Source organism: Taudactylus pleione, unplaced genomic scaffold (assembly GCF_031769625.1).
Source record: "Taudactylus pleione unplaced genomic scaffold, aTauple2 ptg001222l, whole genome shotgun sequence".
In the NCBI taxonomy this organism is placed as follows: Eukaryota; Metazoa; Chordata; class Amphibia; order Anura; family Myobatrachidae; genus Taudactylus; species Taudactylus pleione.
In genome coordinates this window covers 251,615-271,767 of record NW_028285622.1, presented here as the reverse complement: position 1 = coordinate 271,767, position 20,153 = coordinate 251,615, and the positions used below count along the sequence as shown (strand labels likewise).

General features: G+C 48.3%; 1 protein-coding gene across 1 annotated transcript in view; it reads left to right on the top strand.

The window, feature by feature from the left end:
* LOC148451007 (uncharacterized) overlaps positions 1-20,153 on the top strand; it is a 136,174-nt gene that overhangs the window by 11,651 nt on the left and 104,370 nt on the right. Inside the window, exon 2 of the mRNA XM_088462394.1 lies at positions 4,616-4,744. Within this exon, the coding sequence (XP_088318520.1) occupies positions 4,616-4,744 (129 nt within the window). The remainder of the gene's footprint in view (positions 1-4,615; positions 4,745-20,153) is intronic.

Here is a 20,153-nt window from a genome sequence, read left to right as displayed (position 1 = left end):
AAGAGGAGGCACTGCTGGCCAAGATGGGCCAGTGGCAGAAGAATGAAGCTGAGGACTCTTCCACCGTATGGGTAGGCGCGTACGGGTAGGCGGCCTTGGGCCACCATTATTTAACCCCTCCCTAGACCACCGGGGTTGTCGGGCACTAGGCCCGTGGGATAAATTCAGGCAATATGCCTGTAGGTGTATAGGTGGGCACAAGGCCTGGGCTTCATAGGGGGCATTAGGCCCAATTGAAGGTGTGTGACCTGGGCATTAGGCCTATGTCACTAAAGGGCAAACAGGTGGACCAATACTGGGGGCAATGCATAGAAGGTAAACTATTGGGGGCACTGCATAGGGGGAGGATTACTACTGGGGGCAATGCATAGGGGGACTACCAGGGGTAATGCATAGGGGGATTACTACTGGGGGCAATGCATAGGGGGAGGATTACTACTGGGGGCTATGCATAGGGGGACTACCAGGGGTAATGCATAGGGGGATTACTACTGGGTGCAATGCATAGGGGGACTACTGGGGGCAATGCATAGGGGGACTACTACTGGGGGCACTGCATAGGGGGACTACTACTAGTGGCAATGCATAGGGGGACTACTACTGGGGCCAATGCATAGGGGTGATTACTACTGGGGCCAATGCATAGGGGGACAACTACTGGGGGCAATGCATAGGGGTGATTACTACTAGTGGCAATGCATAGGGGTGATTACTACTGGGGCCAATGCATAGGGGGACAACTACTGGGGGCAATGCATAGGGGGATTACTACTGGGGCCAATGCATAGGGGGACTACTACTGGGGGCAATGCATAGGGGGACTACTACTGGGGGCAATGCATAGGGGGATTACTACTGGGGCCAATGCATAGGGGGACTACTACTGGGGGCAATGCATAGGGGGACTACTACTGGGGGCAATGCATAGGGGGACTACTACTGGGGCCAATGCATAGGGGGACAACTACTGGGGGCAATGCATAGGGGGACTACTACTGGGGGCAATGCATAGGGGGACTACTACTGGGGGCAATGCATAGGGGGACTACTACTGGGGGCAATGCATAGGGGGACTACTACTGGGGGCAATGCATAGGGGGACTACTACTGGGGGCAATGCATAGGGGGACTACTACTGGGGGCAATGCATAGGGGGACTACTACTGGGGGCAATGCATAGGGGGACTACTACTGGGGGCACTGCATAGGGGGACTACTACTGGGGGCACTGCATAGGGGGACTACTACTGGGGGCACTGCATAGGGGGACTACTACTGGGGGCAATGCATAGGGGGATTACTACTGGGGGCAATGCATAGGGGGACTACTACTGGGGGCAATGCATAGGGGGACTACTACTGGGGGCAATGCATAGGGGGACTACTACTGGGGGCACTGCATAGGGGGACTACTACTGGGGGCACTGCATAGGGGGACTACTACTGGGGGCACTGCATAGGGGGACTACTACTGGGGGCAATGCATAGGGGGATTACTACTGGGGGCAATGCATAGGGGGACTACTACTGGGGGCAATGCATAGGGGGACTACTACTGGGGCCAATGCATAGGGGGACAACTACTGGGGGCAATGCATAGGGGGACTACTACTGGGGGCAATGCATAGGGGGACTACTACTGGGGGCAATGCATAGGGGGACTACTACTGGGGGCAATGCATAGGGGGACTACTACTGGGGGCAATGCATAGGGGGACTACTACTGGGGGCAATGCATAGGGGGACTACTACTGGGGGCAATGCATAGGGGGACTACTACTGGGGGCACTGCATAGGGGGACTACTACTGGGGGCACTGCATAGGGGGACTACTACTGGGGGCAATGCATAGGGGGATTACTACTGGGGGCAATGCATAGGGGGAGGATTACTACTGGGGGCAATGCATAGGGGGACTACTACTGGGGGCAATGCATAGGGGTACTAAAGGGCATGGCTGTGTGGCATCATTTGTAAGGCATTAGGGGAGCTCTAAAGCATAACTTATGATGAGTCCCAGAAATGGTCAGGTAGGATCCCATTTTTTTAAAGTGGGACTCACATATTTATCACTCACCGATCACTGATTTGTATACTGTAACAATATAAAAGATGCTGGTAAACAGACAGGGTGATGGCGATAGTCTCTTCAGTGTAACATTTCTGACATGTATCAGTCCAGGTAGTAAATATAATTCCTATAATGCGCTGTATGTACGGCACAGGGGAGCGAGGAGCTATCGGAGTATGTGGATTAATGTGAGGGTGCCGTGGTGTAATCCCCCCTCTGGTCTCGGGGGTCACCTCAGCCTGAATCAGCTTCTTTAGATGCCCGGCCTCACTTTTACCTTGGTGGATTATCGGCTGAGTGATCTCCGTTTGAAACTCCCGCATACAAGCGCCAAAGCTCAGTGGGTTAGCTCGGTGGCCGGCAGCCGCGATTCAGCTATTTAAACAGCAGAGCGTCACAACTGAATTCCTCCTAAGTATCGGTAGTAATCGGAATGACGGGATGTAATCAGCAGCAAAACCGCCCGTCTTTAGTTTAGCAGCAGAAATCGGAGGAGCCCATGCGTTTAACGAAGAAACTGGGAGCAAAAGTCCAGGAGAAACGCGTTAAGGCAAATGGGCTCCTTTCATTTCTATCTTTATTCGCACTTCTTAGTATTATTTCACAGTCATTCTAATTAATGGTATTTTAATATATGTAATAAATGTTATATTTTATTAATGTCTCTCTCTGTGCACCACAGTATACAAATCCTAGTCTTTGCATTTCCTTTGCTTTGGGTATGAGAAGCCTCCATGTAACTAGTGACACAAAGAAGATGTAGGGGTGCGACATATGATGCATCACATTGGGGATACGATGCATCTCACCACCCTTCCCGTGCACGCTGGCGTTCATTATCCGGTATGCATGAAGAAGTTAGAAAAAGGATATTACTCTTGGGACGGTCCTTTGCTCTCTCGGTAAGGACGGTGCTTTGCTCTCTCGGTAAGGACGGTCCTTTGCTCCTCTCGGTAAGGGAGGTCCTTTGCTCCTCTCGGTAAGGGCGATCCTTTGCTCCTCTCGGTAAGGGCGATCCTTTGCTCCTCTCGGTAAGGGCGGTCCTTTGCTCCTCTCGGTAAGGAGGGTACTTTGCTCCTCTCGGTAAGGGCGTTCCTTTGCTCCTCTCGGTAAGGATGGTACTTTGCTCCTCTCGGTAAGGGTGGTCCTTTGCTCCTCTCGTTAAGGAAGGTACTTTGCTCCTCTCGTTAAGGAAGGTACTTTGCTCCTCTCGGTAAGGGCGGTCCTTTGCTCCTCTCGGTAAGGGCGGTCCTTTGCTCCTCTCGGTAAGGACGGTGCTTTGCTCCTTTCGGTAAGGACGGTGCTTTGCTCCTCTCGGTAAGGACGGTCCTTTGCTCCTCTTGGTAAGGACGGTCCTTTGCTCCTCTTGGTAAGGACGGTCCTTTGCTCCTCTTGGTAAGGACGGTCCTTTGCTCCTCTCGGTAAGGGCGGTCCTTTGCTCCTCTCGGTAAGGGCGGTCCTTTGCTCCTCTTGGTAAAGACGGTCATTTGCTCTCTCTGTAAGGACGGTCCTTAGCAAATGAGGGACTTCCGGGTCTATGACCCACATGCCGCTTGCCGGGGGGGGGGTGTTTGGTAGGGTAACGCCGTCTGAAGATTGTGTTACCCACTGTATCCAAGCCCCGGAATGCAGTGTATGTGATAAATGCTACAAAACAGTGATAGGGTAAAAATAACATGCGCCCCTTAATGGGAGCTCAATACCAACTCAAAAAGGACACCAAACCTCATAAACATACAGATACAGGGGAGTGGTGAGAGGAATGTGTTCTCAGTCATAGTGGAATAGAGGAGAACAAACCATAAATTTTATGGGGGGATATTTTTATTGTTTAATTTCTTTTATATATCTTTTTTTATATGTAAATAAATATTTTTGGAATACCAAGGAACTCCTTTCCATTTCCATTTGAACATGATTCAGTCCTGGTTTTCTCTGGAAAATAGTTGAAAGTACTTAATAGTGACCGGTGTATCCAGATGGAAAAAGAAACCATTTATGTGCATGTAGCAGGTTAATAGCCGGTGAGTTATTTACCATTGGGGGTACTATGGCACATTGAGGACACATAGAGAAAAGTAAAGATACCTTTTGATGTCCATATCCCATTGATTTGCGGTGAGTTGGGAAATAGACAGATTTTTTAAGAAAAAGGAACCGAATATGCTATTAAATCACTACTTCTCTGATCTTTTGAAGTATATAGAAACCTATCACAGAGGAAATCGAGGGTCCTATACATAAACCCGATCCTAAACAGCGCTTGTGAACCACTCCATTTTGTATTTATATGATAAATGCGATCACACACACGCATTATCGGGGTGTGACCGCATTTCTCCCCATGCTGCATCCCACCCGTACACTTTTAAAGGACCCTACTCACCAGCGCAGTGAAATATGTCTCGTTACTGAGACTTTAGTGTTGGTCTATCTCACATTTGCCGCAGGTGATCACATGATACTTATCGGATTAGCGCTGGATCTCTGTGATGTTTGTCCCATATTGTTCCCCAGTACTAAGGAAGGTCAGGTCTCTTTCAGGCAAGCGTTCTGGACGAGAGGAGCAAGAGGCCGGCAGCTGAGGGCGGCATCAAAACCAAACCCAAAATCACCCGGCGTCCTGGGGTCTTCTCATCGATTTCCCAAATCACGATACAACGGGATAAGAGGGTGAGTGGTGATGAAAGGGGAAACGTTTGTGGGGTAGAGATCACAGACTGTTCTGATGTTTCACAAATATCCCCAACACGTAGTAACTACCTGATAGTCCCCTCATATAAAAAAGGAAAAACAATATATAGTGTGATCCTGCAACAATGAATCCAAGAGAAGAATCACACTCGCCCTATTCAAGTGAGTGTATCGCGTTGGATCTAATAGTCACCGTGGTCCTAGGGTGGTTGCCGATTGCAGATGTTATCACAGATGGTTTATCTTAATATCTAGTATAGTGTTTCATATGAGATTTGGACCTTCATTTGTATAGACCCTGATGTCGTCGGTTTCCCCCAATCAGGGTAAAAAAGGCTCATATTAATATTTGAAAAATATATAATACATATAAAATGTATAATTTTACTTCTTCAAACAAAGATATTCTTTAAAAAAAAATTGAATAATTAAGATGTGTACATGTAGTAAAAAATGGTACTTTACAAGTAATAAGTGACCATTAAAACACATCAAATATATTAAAAACTTATGAATAAAATATAAATATGTTTTTAAATAAAATTAAATTGAGAAGAAGTGGAGAGTACTGGACATAATATCAAGCAACGCATTTCACAGAACTTCTGTCTGCTTCCTCAGGCTGGTAGAGCCATCTCTACCAGCCTGTACTTGTAAAGTACCATTTTTTACTATATGTACACATCTTAATTACCCAATTTTTTAAAAATTATATCTTTGCTTGAAGAAATAAAATGATATATAAAGCGCTATGGGAAGATATTTCTGCTGTAGTTATTATACACTGGAGTTAGGCGAGGAATCTGATTTGTGGCTCAGATAATACTGTAAATGCTGCTAGAATATCAATATTGTGCTGGAATTAACAGTTACAAGAAAACAGCCACAAAAAGAGACTCAAAATTGTAACATTGTATAGAATATTTGTATCCCATGAACCAGAGAGACACGTGAGGTTATTATACGTGAAATAGTTACTCCTTCTGTTCCCCGTGCTTAAAGAGGATTAATACTTCTTGTGATGAAATATTATACATAAAATAATTCACAATTATATAAACAATAAGACATCGCCTAACAAAGTTTCTTTATTTTCTTGTACACTCTACTTTATGTTTATTTTGCTTGCTCCTCATATGCACTTATATCAGCTCAGAAATTATTATATTATATGTAGTCTAATGGGTAATGCCATCTGAAGGCATCGCATTCTGCTGCTTTGTACATATGGGGTAGAGCGCCAAAAATTGACAGGTGCCACCAAACAGCGCCCCCTGCCCTGCGATGCCCTGTGCCATGCCACATATCGCACCACTCTAGTTAAGGCCCTGCCCTGTGCCATGCCACGTCACACCACCCTAGTTATGGCCCTGCCCTGCGATGCCCTGTGCCATGCCACATGTGGCACCACCCTAGTTACGGCTGTTGAAGCCGGATGATTGACTGAGACCAGATCTTAAAATTAATATTGAGCGACTCCATCTTGTGTCATCAGCATGAAAACTATGGTGTGTGATGGTAATATGCTATTATTCCCTAGTTACGGCCCTGCCCTGCCATGCCCTCTGCCATGGCACATGTCACACCACCCTAGTTACAGCCCTGTCTCTATTGTTGTTTCTACATTATATGCCATGTTACTGCTCATTATAGGGCACAGCAGGTATCTCTGCCACAGACCCTCCAATTCCAAAAGAGATAATAGCAGCAGCTGCCTCATTGTTAGATGTACTGACCTGGAGCTTGGCCCTGGCAGCTAACGGCACCTGGAGATGGTATTAGCCCCCAGCAGCCGTATTGCTAATCTATCACAGATGTTACAGGAATTGTGGCAAAACTTTTCTATTCTACCTCACACTGCCCCCCCCTCACCACATACACTACTCCCCACCTCACCACATACACTGCCCCCCCTCACCACATACACTGCTCCCCCCCTCACCACATACACTGCTCCCCCTCACCACATACACTGCTCCCCCCCCTCACCACATACACTGCCCCCCTCACCACATACACTGCTCCCCCCCTCACCACATACACTGCTCCCCCCCTCACCACATACACTACTCCCCACCTCACCACATACACTGCTCCCCCCCTCACCACATACACTGCCCCCCCCTCACCACATACACTGCTCCCCCCCCTCACCACATACACTGCTCCCCCCCCTCACCACATACACTGCTCCCCCCCTCACCACATACACTGCTCCCCCTCACCACATACACTGCTCCCCCCCTCACCACATACACTACTCCCCCTCACCACATACACTGCTCCCCCCCTCACCACATACACTGCTCCCCCCCTCACCACATACACTGCTCCCCCCCTCACCACATACACTGCTCCCCCCCCTCACCACTTTCACTGCTCCCCCCCCTCACCACATACACTGCCCCCCCTCCCCAAATACACTGCTCCCCCCCCTCACCACATACACTGCCCCCCTCACCACATACACTGCTCCCCCTCACCACATACACTGCTCCCCCCCCTCACCACCTACACTGCTCCCCCCCCTCACCACATACACTGCCCCCCCTCACCACATACACTGCTACCCCCCCTCACCACTTACACTGCTCCCCCCCCTCACCACATACACTGCCCCCCCTCACCACATACACTGCCCCCCCCTCACCACATACACTGCCCCCCCTCACCACATACACTGCCCCCCCTCACCACATACACTGCCCCCCCTCACCACATACACTGCCCCCCCCTCACCACATACACTGCTCCCCCCCTCACCACATACACTGCTCCCCCCCCTCACCACATACACTGCTCCCCCCCCTCACCACCTACACTGCTCCCCCCCCTCACCACCTACACTGCCCCCCCTCACCACATACACTGCTACCCCCCCCTCACCACTTACCCTGCTCCCCCCCCTCACCACCTACACTGCCCCCCCTCACCACATACACTGCTACCCCCCCTCACCACTTACCCTGCTCCCCCCCCTCACCACATACACTGCTCCCCCCCCTCACCACATACACTGCTCCCCCCCTCACCACCTACACTGCTCCCCCCCCTCACCACCTACACTGCCCCCCCCTCACCACATACACTGCTACCCCCCCTCACCACTTACACTGCTCCCCCCCCTCACCACATACACTGCCCCCCCTCACCACATACACTGCTCCCCCCCTCACCACATACACTGCTCCCCCCCTCACCACTTTCACTGCTCCCCCCCTCACCACATACACTGCCCCCCCTCCCCAAATACACTGCTCCCCCCCTCACCACATACACTGCCTACCCCCTCACCACATACACTGCTCCCCCCCTCACCACATCCACTGATCCCCCCTCACCACATACACTGCTCCCCCCCCCTCACCACCTACACTGCTCCCCCCCTCACCACATACACTGCTCCCCCCCCCTCACCACATACACTGCCCCCCCCTCACCACATACACTGCCCCCCCCTCACCACATACACTGCCCCCCCCTCACCACATACACTGCCCCCCCCTCACCACATACACTGCCCCCCCCTCACCACATACACTGCTCCCCCCCCTCACCACATACACTGCTCCCCCCCCTCACCACATACACTGCTCCCCCCCCTCACCACATACACTGCTCCCCCCTCACCACATACACTGCTCCCCCCCTCACCACATACACTGCTCCCCCCCTCATCACATACACTGCTCCCCCCCTCACCACATACACTGCTCCCCCCTCACCACATACACTGCTCCCCCCTCACCACATACACTGCTCCCCCCTCACCACATACACTGCTCCCCCCCTCACCACATACACTGCTCCCCCCCTCACCACATACACTGCTCCCCCCCTCACCACATACACTGCCCCCCCTCACCACATACACTGCTCCCCCCTCACCACATACACTGCCCCCCCTCACCACATACACTGCTCCCCCCCCTCACCACATACACTGCTCCCCCCCTCACCACTTTCACTGCTCCCCCCCTCCCCAAATACACTGCTCCCCCCCTCACCACATACACTGCCTACCCCCTCACCACATACACTGCTCCCCCCCTCACCACATCCACTGATCCCCCCTCACCACATACACTGCTCCCCCCCCCTCACCACCTACACTGCTCCCCCCCTCACCACATACACTGCTCCCCCCCCTCACCACATACACTGCCCCCCCCTCACCACATACACTGCCCCCCCCTCACCACATACACTGCCCCCCCCTCACCACATACACTGCCCCCCCTCACCACATACACTGCCCCCCCTCACCACATACACTGCTCCCCCCCCTCACCACATACACTGCTCCCCCCCCTCACCACATACACTGCTCCCCCCTCACCACATACACTGCTCCCCCCCTCACCACATACACTGCCCCCCCTCATCACATACACTGCTCCCCCCCTCACCACATACACTGCTCCCCCCTCACCACATACACTGCTCCCCCTCACACACACATACACTGCTCCCCCCCTCACCACATACACTGCTCCCCCCCTCACCACATACACTGCTCCCCCCCTCACCACATACACTGCCCCCCCCTCACCACATACACTGCCCCCCCTCACCACATACACTGCTCCCCCCCTCACCACATACACTGCTCCCCCCCTCAACACATACACTGCTCCCCCCCTCACCACATACACTGCTCCCCCCCTCACCACATACACTGCCCCCCCTCACCACATACACTGCCCTACCCTCGCCACATACACTGCTCCCCCCCTCACCACATACACTGCCCCCCATCACCACATACACTGCTCTCCTAACACTGCCCCCCTCAACACACACACTGCTCTCCTAACACTGCCCCCCTCACCCCAAACACTGCTCTGCTAACACTGCCCCCCTCACCCCAAACACTGCTCTGCTAACACTGCCCCTCTCACCACATACACTGCTCCCCTAACACTGCCCTCACTCACCACATACACTGCTCTCCTAACACTGCCCCCCTCACCCCAAACACTGCTCTCCTAACACTGCCCCCCTCACCCCAAACACTGCTCTCCTAACACTGCCCCCCTCACCCCAAACACTGCTCTCCTAACACTGCCCCCCTCACCCCAAACACTGCTCTCCTAACACTGCCTCCCTCACCCCAAACACTGCTCTCCTAACACTGCCCCCCTCACCCCAAACACTGCTCTCCTAACACTGCCCCCCCTCACCCCAAACACTGCTTTCCTAACACTGCCCCCCCTCACCCCAAACACTGCTCTCCTAACACTGCCCTCACTCACCACATACACTGCTCTCCTAACACTGCCCCCCTCACCCCAAACACTGCTCTCCTAACACTGCCCCCCTCACCCCAAACACTGCTCTCCTAACACTGCCCCCCTCACCACATACACTGCTCTCCTACCACTGCCCCCTCACCCCAAACACTGCTCTCCTAACACTGCCCCCTCACCCCAAACACTGCTCTCCTAACACTGCCCCCCTCACCCCAAACACTGCTCTCCTAACACTGCCCCCCCTCACCCCAAACACTGCTTTCCTAACACTGCCCCCCCTCACCCCAAACACTGCTCTCCTAACACTGCCCTCACTCACCACATACACTGCTCTCCTAACACTGCCCCCCTCACCCCAAACACTGCTCTCCTAACACTGCCCCCCTCACCCCAAACAGTGCTCTCCTAACACTGCCCCCCTCACCACATACACTGCTGTCCTACCACTGCCCCCTCACCCCAAACACTGCTCTCCTAACACTGCCCCCTCACCCCAAACACTGCTCTCCTAACACTGCCCCTCTCACCCCAAACACTGCTCTCCTAACACTGCCCCTCTCACCACATACACTGCTCTCCTACCACTGCCCCCTCACCCCATACACTGCTCTGCTAACACTGCCCCCCCTCACCACATACACTGCTCTCCTAATACTGCCCCTCTCACCCCATACACTGCTCTAACACTGCCCCCCTCACCCCAAACACTGCTCTCCTAACACTGCCCACCCTCACCACATACACTGCTCTCCTAACACTGCCCCTCTCACCCCAAACACTGCTCTCCTAACACTGCCCACCCTCACCACATACACTGCTCTACTAACACTGCCCCTCTCACCACATACACTGCTCTCCTACCACTGCCCCTCTCACCCCATACACTGCTCTCCTAACACTGCCCCCCTCACCCCAAACACTGCTCTCCTAACACTGCCCTCACTCACAGATCACTGCCCCTCCCTCATAGTTTTCTGCCTTCCCTCACATACAGTATCACACTGCCTCTCCCCCTCACAGCTCATAGCATACTATCCTGCTCACTGTGGGACACTATAGTCTGCACCTGGTTGTGCTGACCGTGGCTGAGAGCTAAAAAGGACATTAGTGTCCCCCGGCGATCGTCCTCCTGGACCAGTCTGCCTGCTCTTAAAATGGCTCCTCTGTGTCCTCACTTGGCCCACCCCCTCCTTCCATATAGACATCGTGGCCAGTGTTAGACGCAGATCATGCTCTGACTGCCATGCCGTGTTGGCACATGTCCTGAGACGGGGCGGGGGGGATCTTAGCTGTCCCAGTGGGAAATCTCCAGTGCTCCTGATGGTCCAGTCCGTCCCTTGTTATGTAGCTGAAAATTACATCAGTGCTGACATGCTAAGTGACCACCTGGTCAATGTTGACAGGACCATGGCCACATCGTCCTTGTATGGATTATAGTGATATCATTCTTCTCGTCCTTGTATGGATTACAAGTGATATAGTCCTTTTCATTCTTGTATGGATTAGTAGTGATATCGTCCTTTTCATTCTTGTATGGATTATTAGTGATATCGTCCTTTTAATCCTTGTATGGATTAGTAGTGATATCGTCCTTTTCATTCTTGTATGGATTATTAGTGATATCGTCCTTTTCATTCTTGTATGGATTATTAGTGATATCGTCCTTTTAATCCTTGTATGGATTAGTAGTGATATCGTCCTTTTCATTCTTGTATGGATTATTAGTGATATCGTCCTTTTCATCCTTGTATGGATTATTAGTGATATCGTCCTTTTCATCCTTGTATGGATTAGTAGTGATATCGTCCTTTTCCTCCTTGTATGGGTTACTAGTGATATCGTCCTTTTCATTCTTGTATGGATTATTAGTGATATCGTCCTTTTCATTCTTGTATGGATTAGTAGTGATGATATTCTTCTTGTCCTTGTATGGATTATTAGTGATATCGTCCTTTTCATTCTTGTATGGATTATTAGTGATATCGTCCTTTTCATCCTTGTATGGATTAGTAGTGATATCGTCCTTTTCCTCCTTGTATGGGTTACTAGTGATATCGTCCTTTTCATTCTTGTATGGATTATTAGTGATATCGTCCTTTTCATTCTTGTATGGATTAGTAGTGATGATATTCTTCTTGTCCTTGTATGGATTATTAGTGATATCGTCCTTTTCATTCTTGTATGGATTATTAGTGATATCGTCCTTTTCATCCTTGTATGGGTTACTAGTGATATCGTCCTTTTCATTCTTGTATGGATTATTAGTGATATTGTCCTTTTCATTCTTGTATGGATTAGTAGTGATATCATTCTTCTTGTCCTTGTATGGATTATTAGTGATATCGTCCTTTTCATCCTTGTATGGATTAGTAGTGATATCGTCCTTTTCATCCTTGTATAGATTGCTAGTGATCTCATTCTTCTCGTCCTTGTATGGAATATTCGTGATATTGTCCTTCTCGCCCTTGTGTGAATTACTAGTGATATCGCCCTTGTTTAGATTACTAGTGATAACGTCCTTGTATGGATTACTAGTGAAATGGGCTTTGTTTTCTTTGTATAGATCACTAGTGATATTGTCCTAGTATGGAATACTAGTGATATTGTCTTTTTTGTCCTTGTATGGAATACTAGTGATATATAATTTTTCTCATCCTTGAATGGAATAATAGTGATATCATCCTTCTCGTCCTTGTATGGAATACTAGTGATATCATCCTTCTTGTCCTTGTATGGAATGCTAGTTATATCATCCTTGTACACAAGGACAAGAAGGATGATATCACTAGTAATGTATGCAAGGAGGATGATATCATTAGTATTCCATACAAGGACGGATATGGATTACTAGTGATATAATTTTTCTCATCCTTGAATGGAATAATAGTGATATCATCCATCTCGTCCTTGTATGGAATACTAGTGATATCATCCTACTTGTCCTTGTATAGATTACTAGTGATATCATCTGTCTCGTCCTTGTATGGAATACTAGTGATATTATCCTTCTCATCCTTGTACGGAATACTAGTGATATCATCCTTCTTGTCCTTGTATAGAATACTAGTGATATCATCCTTTTCATCCTTGTATGGAATACTAGTGATATTGTCCTTGTATGGCATACTAGTGATATCATCCCTCTCATCCTTGTATAGAATACTAGTGATATCATCCTTCTCGTCCTTGTATGAAATACTAGTGATATCATCCTACTTGTCCTTGTATAGATTACTAGTGATATCATCTGTCTCGTCCTTGTATGGAATACTAGTGATATTATCCTTCTCATCCTTGTACGGAATACTTGTGATATCATCCTTCTTGTCCTTGTATAGATTACTAGTGATATCATTCTTCTTGTCCTTGTATGGAATACTAGTGATATCATCTTTCTCGTCCTTGTATGGAATACTAGTGATAACATCTTTCTCGTCCTTGTATGGAATACTAGTGATATCATCTTTCTCGTCCTTGTATGGAATACTAGTGATATCGTCCTTGTATGGTATACTAATGATATCATCCTTCTAGTCCTTGTATGGATTACTAGTGATATCATCCTTCTAGTCCTTGTATGGAATAGTGATATCATCCTTCTCGTCCTTGTACGGACTGCTGGTAATATCGTCCTATATGGAATACTAGTGATATCGGCTTTGTTTTGCTTGTATGGAATGCTAATATTATCATCCTTCTCATCCTTGTATGGAATACTAGTGATATTCTTCTTGCCCTTGTATAGATTACTAGTGATATCATCTTTCTCATCCTTGTATAGAATACTAGTGATATCAGCTTTCTCGTCCTTGTATGGAATACTAGTGATATCACCCTTCTCGTCCTTGTATGGAATACTAGTGATATCACCCTTCTCGTCCTTGTATGTAATACTAGTGATATCAGCCTTCTCGTCCTTGTATGTAATACTAGTGATATCACCCTTCTCGTCCTTGTATGGAATACTAGTGATATCACCCTTCTCGTCCTTGTATGGAATACTAGTGATATCAGCCTTCTCGTCCTTGTATGTAATACTAGTGATATCACCCTTCTCGTCCTTGTATGGATTACTAGATATAAAATCATTCTCCTCCTTGTATGGAATGCTAGTGATATCAGCCTTCTCGTCCTTGTATGGATTACTAGTGATATCACCCTTCTCGTCCTTGTATGGATTACTAGTGATATCACCCTTCTCGTCCTTGTATGGATTACTAGATATAAAATCATTCTCCTCCTTGTATGGATTAGTTATATCATCCTTCTGTGGGTTACTAATTTTGTCCTTCTCATTCTTGTGGGAGTACTATTGTGACCGGAGGACCTTAGCTCGCCACCTGATCACAGATTAGTTTTATACTCACTGGCTCTTGAGGTGTCAGTCATCAGCTGCACAATGCATTGCGTAGCAGGGGCGAGGTCGCGATGAGGTAATCGAGCAGTCATGCCTCAGGTCCCCCCCTTAAGTTCATGTCACGCCCCCTCTGGTCTGCCGACCTGGCTGTCCCCTTCCGAAAGAAGGAAGCCAGATTGTCTGCGAGTATGTGTCATATGAATATCTAATGTTACCGGCATTGCATTTGTTTTTATGAAGATTTCCTTTTTCCGTGTTATTATATACATTGTGCCCATATGACGTCGCCTCGCGATCACATTACTTTTGAACCTACTGGATCTTGGTGTATTAGGGATTCCCTCTTACCATCAGTAACCGCCTGTTACTGACTCCACCCACTGTGCCGTGGGCATGTAACCACCACCAGGTCCTTCTACCGGCCTGGAGCCGCTTGCTGCTGTGTATGCATAGATAACCTGCAGCCACACCTCCTGATTGGTGTCGGCTGATTCCTCTTCATCCCTCACAATGGACCAGGCTTTGCACGGTAGCTGGTAAAGGGCTTGAGCTTGGAGACGCTGGGCTCAATCCAGAATAGCCGGAGAACAAAAGAGCGTATGGCGAGATTCTGTTGTCCCAGGAATCAGGTGCAGTTGTTTGTAAAGGTAAAGATGTTTATTGCTCCAATAGTCTTAAAAAAGACTCTTCCTCTCAGCTTTAAGGGGGTCAGCTTCCCGATTGTATACCGCATACAGATGTCAGACAGCATTACAATCCTAGATGTTCAAGAAAATATACACTAAACCAGGTTTGCAGACCTGCTTTTATGTCACCCATGGGTTAAGTCCGCCCTGTGGTTTTTACCCAGTCCAATTAAGTGCATGTGCCTTGCATGCCCGAGGCATGCTCACCTTTAACATTGTCCCTAATGGACAGTGGGGAGTGGGCACTCCCCTGTACCTGAGCCCACCTGCAGGGCTCACAGATGCCCTCAGCTCTGTCATGTCTGGGATGAAAAAGTATTCCCTCCAAAACGTACTTCCAGTAATCTGCTAAGGGACCAAGCCTGCCACCTCTAGCCTGAATCTGAGCTCCAGAGCTGGGCAAGCAGGGTCCCTGGGCACGGATTCCTGGCCACAGAGCAGAAGCATTTTATAGCTCCCTGAAACCACTTAGCTGGCTATTTTATGCAGCCTTCCCTCTACCTTCTCATGCATGAGGCTGCAGAGGAAGGTATTTCATTTCCCTGGGATGGAGGCTGAGGGCCAGCAGCCCACAGAGAGCTCCGGATCCCCCTGGACCTCCAAGGACCAATGGTAAGTGCATTTTAACTTTAAAACTTTAAAGTGACTTCACAGCTTGGGCTGAGAGGTGGAGTTAATGTTTGAGGGCAGATGGTGAATTTTTTGAGTAGAGTCATTCTGTTACTAAGACTTATATATATTATATATACACTGAGCCTGTGCCCTGCAACAGCCTCTACATACTGCAACTCGGGAGCCGCTGTCCCGGATCAGCGCTGCTTATACCTTTTTATAAATACATTTATATATTTTTATTTTTCACTTTATTGTTCATACTGTGTACACAGCACTCAGTGCCGGGGCTTTAACTAGTTAATTGCTGGTGGCACCAGGAGCTACTGTGCCGAGGTACCCTAGCCCTGCAGTCAGAGACTGCTGGGGCTCTCCACCCCCTCCCTCCCTCCCTCCCGGAGCAGAGCACCAGGGGCTAACAGCTCAAATCAATGCTGCCAGTCCTTCCTGCAGCACTCGGCTGCTGTTGACCCTAAGCACTGGGGGTCTGGGGAACGGGCTCTCCCTTTCCCCAGTGTGTGTGTGGCCAATCAGCTTTGGAGTGCTGGGGTGCCGGGAGCTAAGCTCCAGGCCCCCAGCGGTCAGAGCACAATCCCCCCCAGTGCAGCACACTGGGGGGTTAACTAGTGCCACAGGGAGCCGGCAGCAGCTTCCTATCGCCCTCAGTGCTGGGGTCGACGGAGCGGGCTCTCCCTTTCCCCTGGTGTGTATGCATCCAGCCCTGTGGAGCTGGGGCACTGGGAGCAAGGCAACAGGTCCCCAGCTGGGAGCACTTAGCGGCTCCTTACGGGATGTAGTCTGCATCCCAGCGTGCGGGTTGCCGACAGTGTAACTATCGGCATCGGGATCCTGGCTCTAAGTACCCCAATGACCGGCACTCTGAAGGTATTGGGGGGTTAGGGGAGGGTTAGGTTTAGGGGTTAGGGTCAGGCACTAGAGGGAGGGTCAGGCACTAGAGAGAGGCTAATGTTTAGGCTGCGGGGAGGAGGAGGTTAGGGTTAGGCACTAAGGGAGGGAGGGTTGGGATAGGGGTAAGGGTTAGTGGTACTATACTTATGTATCACTGTCGGGATGCTGCTGTCTGTATTCTGACCAGCGGTATCCCAACCGCCGGAAATCATACCCACCCAGCTCCTTACACCTAGCCCCCCCCTGGTGAAACGCACCGGGGGTTAACATCCTTCCTTGCCTCAGCCGCCGGAGATGGTCCAGGGCTGCAGCACTCATACAGTCCGGTGCATCGTGGGTTAAAACTCAGTACAGCCGCCAGAAGCGTTCCAGGGCACATCAAGCAACTTAAATTAATATTTTGCATTTGAAATGCTCGGCGCCTAGCGCCGGCTATACATATACAATATGCGCCTGGCACCTATACATTTCAAATATGGGACAGCAGCACAGGGATAAACTTCTTCAGTGCCGTGGCACCATTTTACCCACGTGTGTCCGGCCTCCAACCACGACTAGTGATATTGTCCTTCTCATACTATTGGGAGTACTAGTGATATTACCCTTCTCATATTGTTGGGAGTATTAATGATATTGTCCGTCTCATACTATTGGGAGTACTAGTGATACTGACCTGCTCATACTATTGGGAGTACTAGTGATACTGACCTTCTAATACTATTGGGAGTACTAGTGATACTGACCTTCTCATACTATTGGGAGTACTAGTGATACTGACCTTCTCATACTATTGGGAGTACTAGTGATACTGACCTTCTCATACTATTGGGAGTACTAGTGATACTGACCTTCTCCTACTATTGGGAGTACTAGTGATACTGACCTTCTCCTACTATTGGGAGTACTAGTGATACTGACCTTCTCATACTATTGGGAGTACAAATGATACTGACCTTCTCATACTATTGGGAGTACTAGTGATACTGACCACCTCATACTATTGGGAGTACTAGTGATACTGACCTTCTCCTACTATTGGGAGTACAAATGATACTGACCTTCTCATACTATTGGGAGTACTAGTGATACTGACCACCTCATACTATTGGGAGTACTAGTGATACTGACCTTCTCCTACTATTGGGAGTACTAGTGATACTGACCATCTCCTACTATTGGGAGTACTAGTGATACTGACCTTCTCCTACTATTGGGAGTACTAGTGATACTGACCTTCTCCTACTATTGGGAGTAGTAGTGATACTTCCTACTATTGGGAGTACTAGTGATACTGACCTTCTCCTACTATTGGGAGTATTAGTGATACTGACCTTCTCATACTATTGGGAGTACTAGTGATACTGACCTTCTCATACTATTGGGAGTACTAGTGATACTGACCTTCTCATACTATTGGGAGTACTAGTGATACTGACCTTCTCATACTATTGGGAGTATTAGTGATTATTGTCCGTCTCATACTATTGGGAGTATTAGTGATATTACCCTTCTCATACTATTGGGAGTATTAGTGATTATTGTCTGTCTCATACTATTGGGAGTATTAGTGATATTACTCTTCTCATATTGTTGGGAGTATTAATGATATTGTCTGTCTCATACTATTGGGAGTACTAGTGATACTGACCTTCTCATACTATTGGGAGTACTAGTGATACTGACCTTCTCCTACTATTGGGAGTACTAGTGATACTGACCTTCTCCTACTATTGGGAGCACTAGTGATACTGACCTTCTCATACTATTGGGAGTACTAGTGATACTGACCACCTCATACTATTGGGAGTACTAGTGATACTGACCACCTCATACTATTGGGAGTAGTAGTGATACTTCCTACTATTGGGAGTACTAGTGATACTGACCTTCTCCTACTATTGGGAGTATTAGTGATACTGACCTTCTCATACTATTGGGAGTACTAGTGATACTGACCTTCTCATACTATTGGGAGTACTAGTGATACTGACCTTCTCATACTATTGGGAGTACTAGTGATACTGACCTTCTCATACTATTGGGAGTATTAGTGATTATTGTCCGTCTCATACTATTGGGAGTATTAGTGATATTACTCTTCTCATATTGTTGGGAGTATTAATGATATTGTCCGTCTCACACTATTGGGAGTACTAGTGATACTGACCTTCTCCTACTATTGGGAGTACTAGTGATACTGACCTTCTCATACTATTGGGAGTACTAGTGATACTGACCTTCTCATACTATTGGGAGCACTAGTGATACTGACCTTCTCATACTATTGGGAGCACTAGTGATACTGACCACCTCATACTATTGGGAGTACTAGTGATACTGACCACCTCATACTATTGGGAGTACTAGTGATACTGACCACCTCATACTATTGGGAGTACTAGTGATACTGACCTTCTCCTACTATTGGGAGTTCTAGTGATCCTGACCTTCTCCTACTATTGGGAGTACTAGTGATCCTGACCTTCTCCTAATATTGCGAGTACTAGTGATCCTCACCTTCTCATACTATTGGGAGTACTAGTGATCCTCACCTTCTCATACTATTGGGAGTACTAGTGATCCTGACCTTCTCATACTATTGGGAGTACTAGTGATACTGACCTTCTCTTACTATTGGGAGTACTAGTGATACTGACCACCTCATACTATTGGGAGTACTAGTGATACTGACCACCTCATACTATTGGGAGTACTAGTGATACTGACCACCTCATACTATTGGGAGTACTAGTGATACTGACCTTCTCCTACTATTGGGAGTACTAGTGATACTGACCTTCTCCTGCTAATGGGAGTACTAGTGATACTGACATTTTTCTTCTATTGGGAGTACTAGTGATCCTGACCTTCTCCTACTATTGGGAGTACTAGTGATCCTGACCTTCTCCTACTATTGGGAGTACTAGTGATACTGACCTTCTAATACTATTGGGAGTACTAGTGATAATGACCTTCTCATACTATTGGGAGTACTAGTGATACTGACCTTCTCATACTATTGGGAGTACTAGTGATACTGACCTTCTCATACTATTGGGAGTACTAGTGATACTGACCTTCTCCTACTATTGGGAGTACTAGTGATACTGACCTTCTCCTACTATTGGGAGTACTAGTGATACTGACCTTCTCATACTATTGGGAGTACAAATGATACTGACCTTCTCATACTATTGGGAGTACTAGTGATACTGACCTTCTCCTACTATTGGGAGTACTAGTGATACTGACCTTCTCCTACTATTGGGAGTACTAGTGATTCTGACCATCTCCTACTATTGGGAGTACTAGTGATACTGACCACCTCATACTATTGGGAGTACTAGTGATACTGACCTTCTCATACTATTGGGAGTATTAGAGATTATTGTCCGTCTCATACTATTGGGAGTATTAGTGATATTACCCTTCTCATACTATTGGGAGTATTAGTGAGTATTGTCCGTCTCATACTATTGGGAGTATTAGTGATATTACCCTTCTCATATTGTTGAGAGTATTAATGATATTGTCCGTCTCATACTATTGGGAGTACTAGTGATACTGACCAC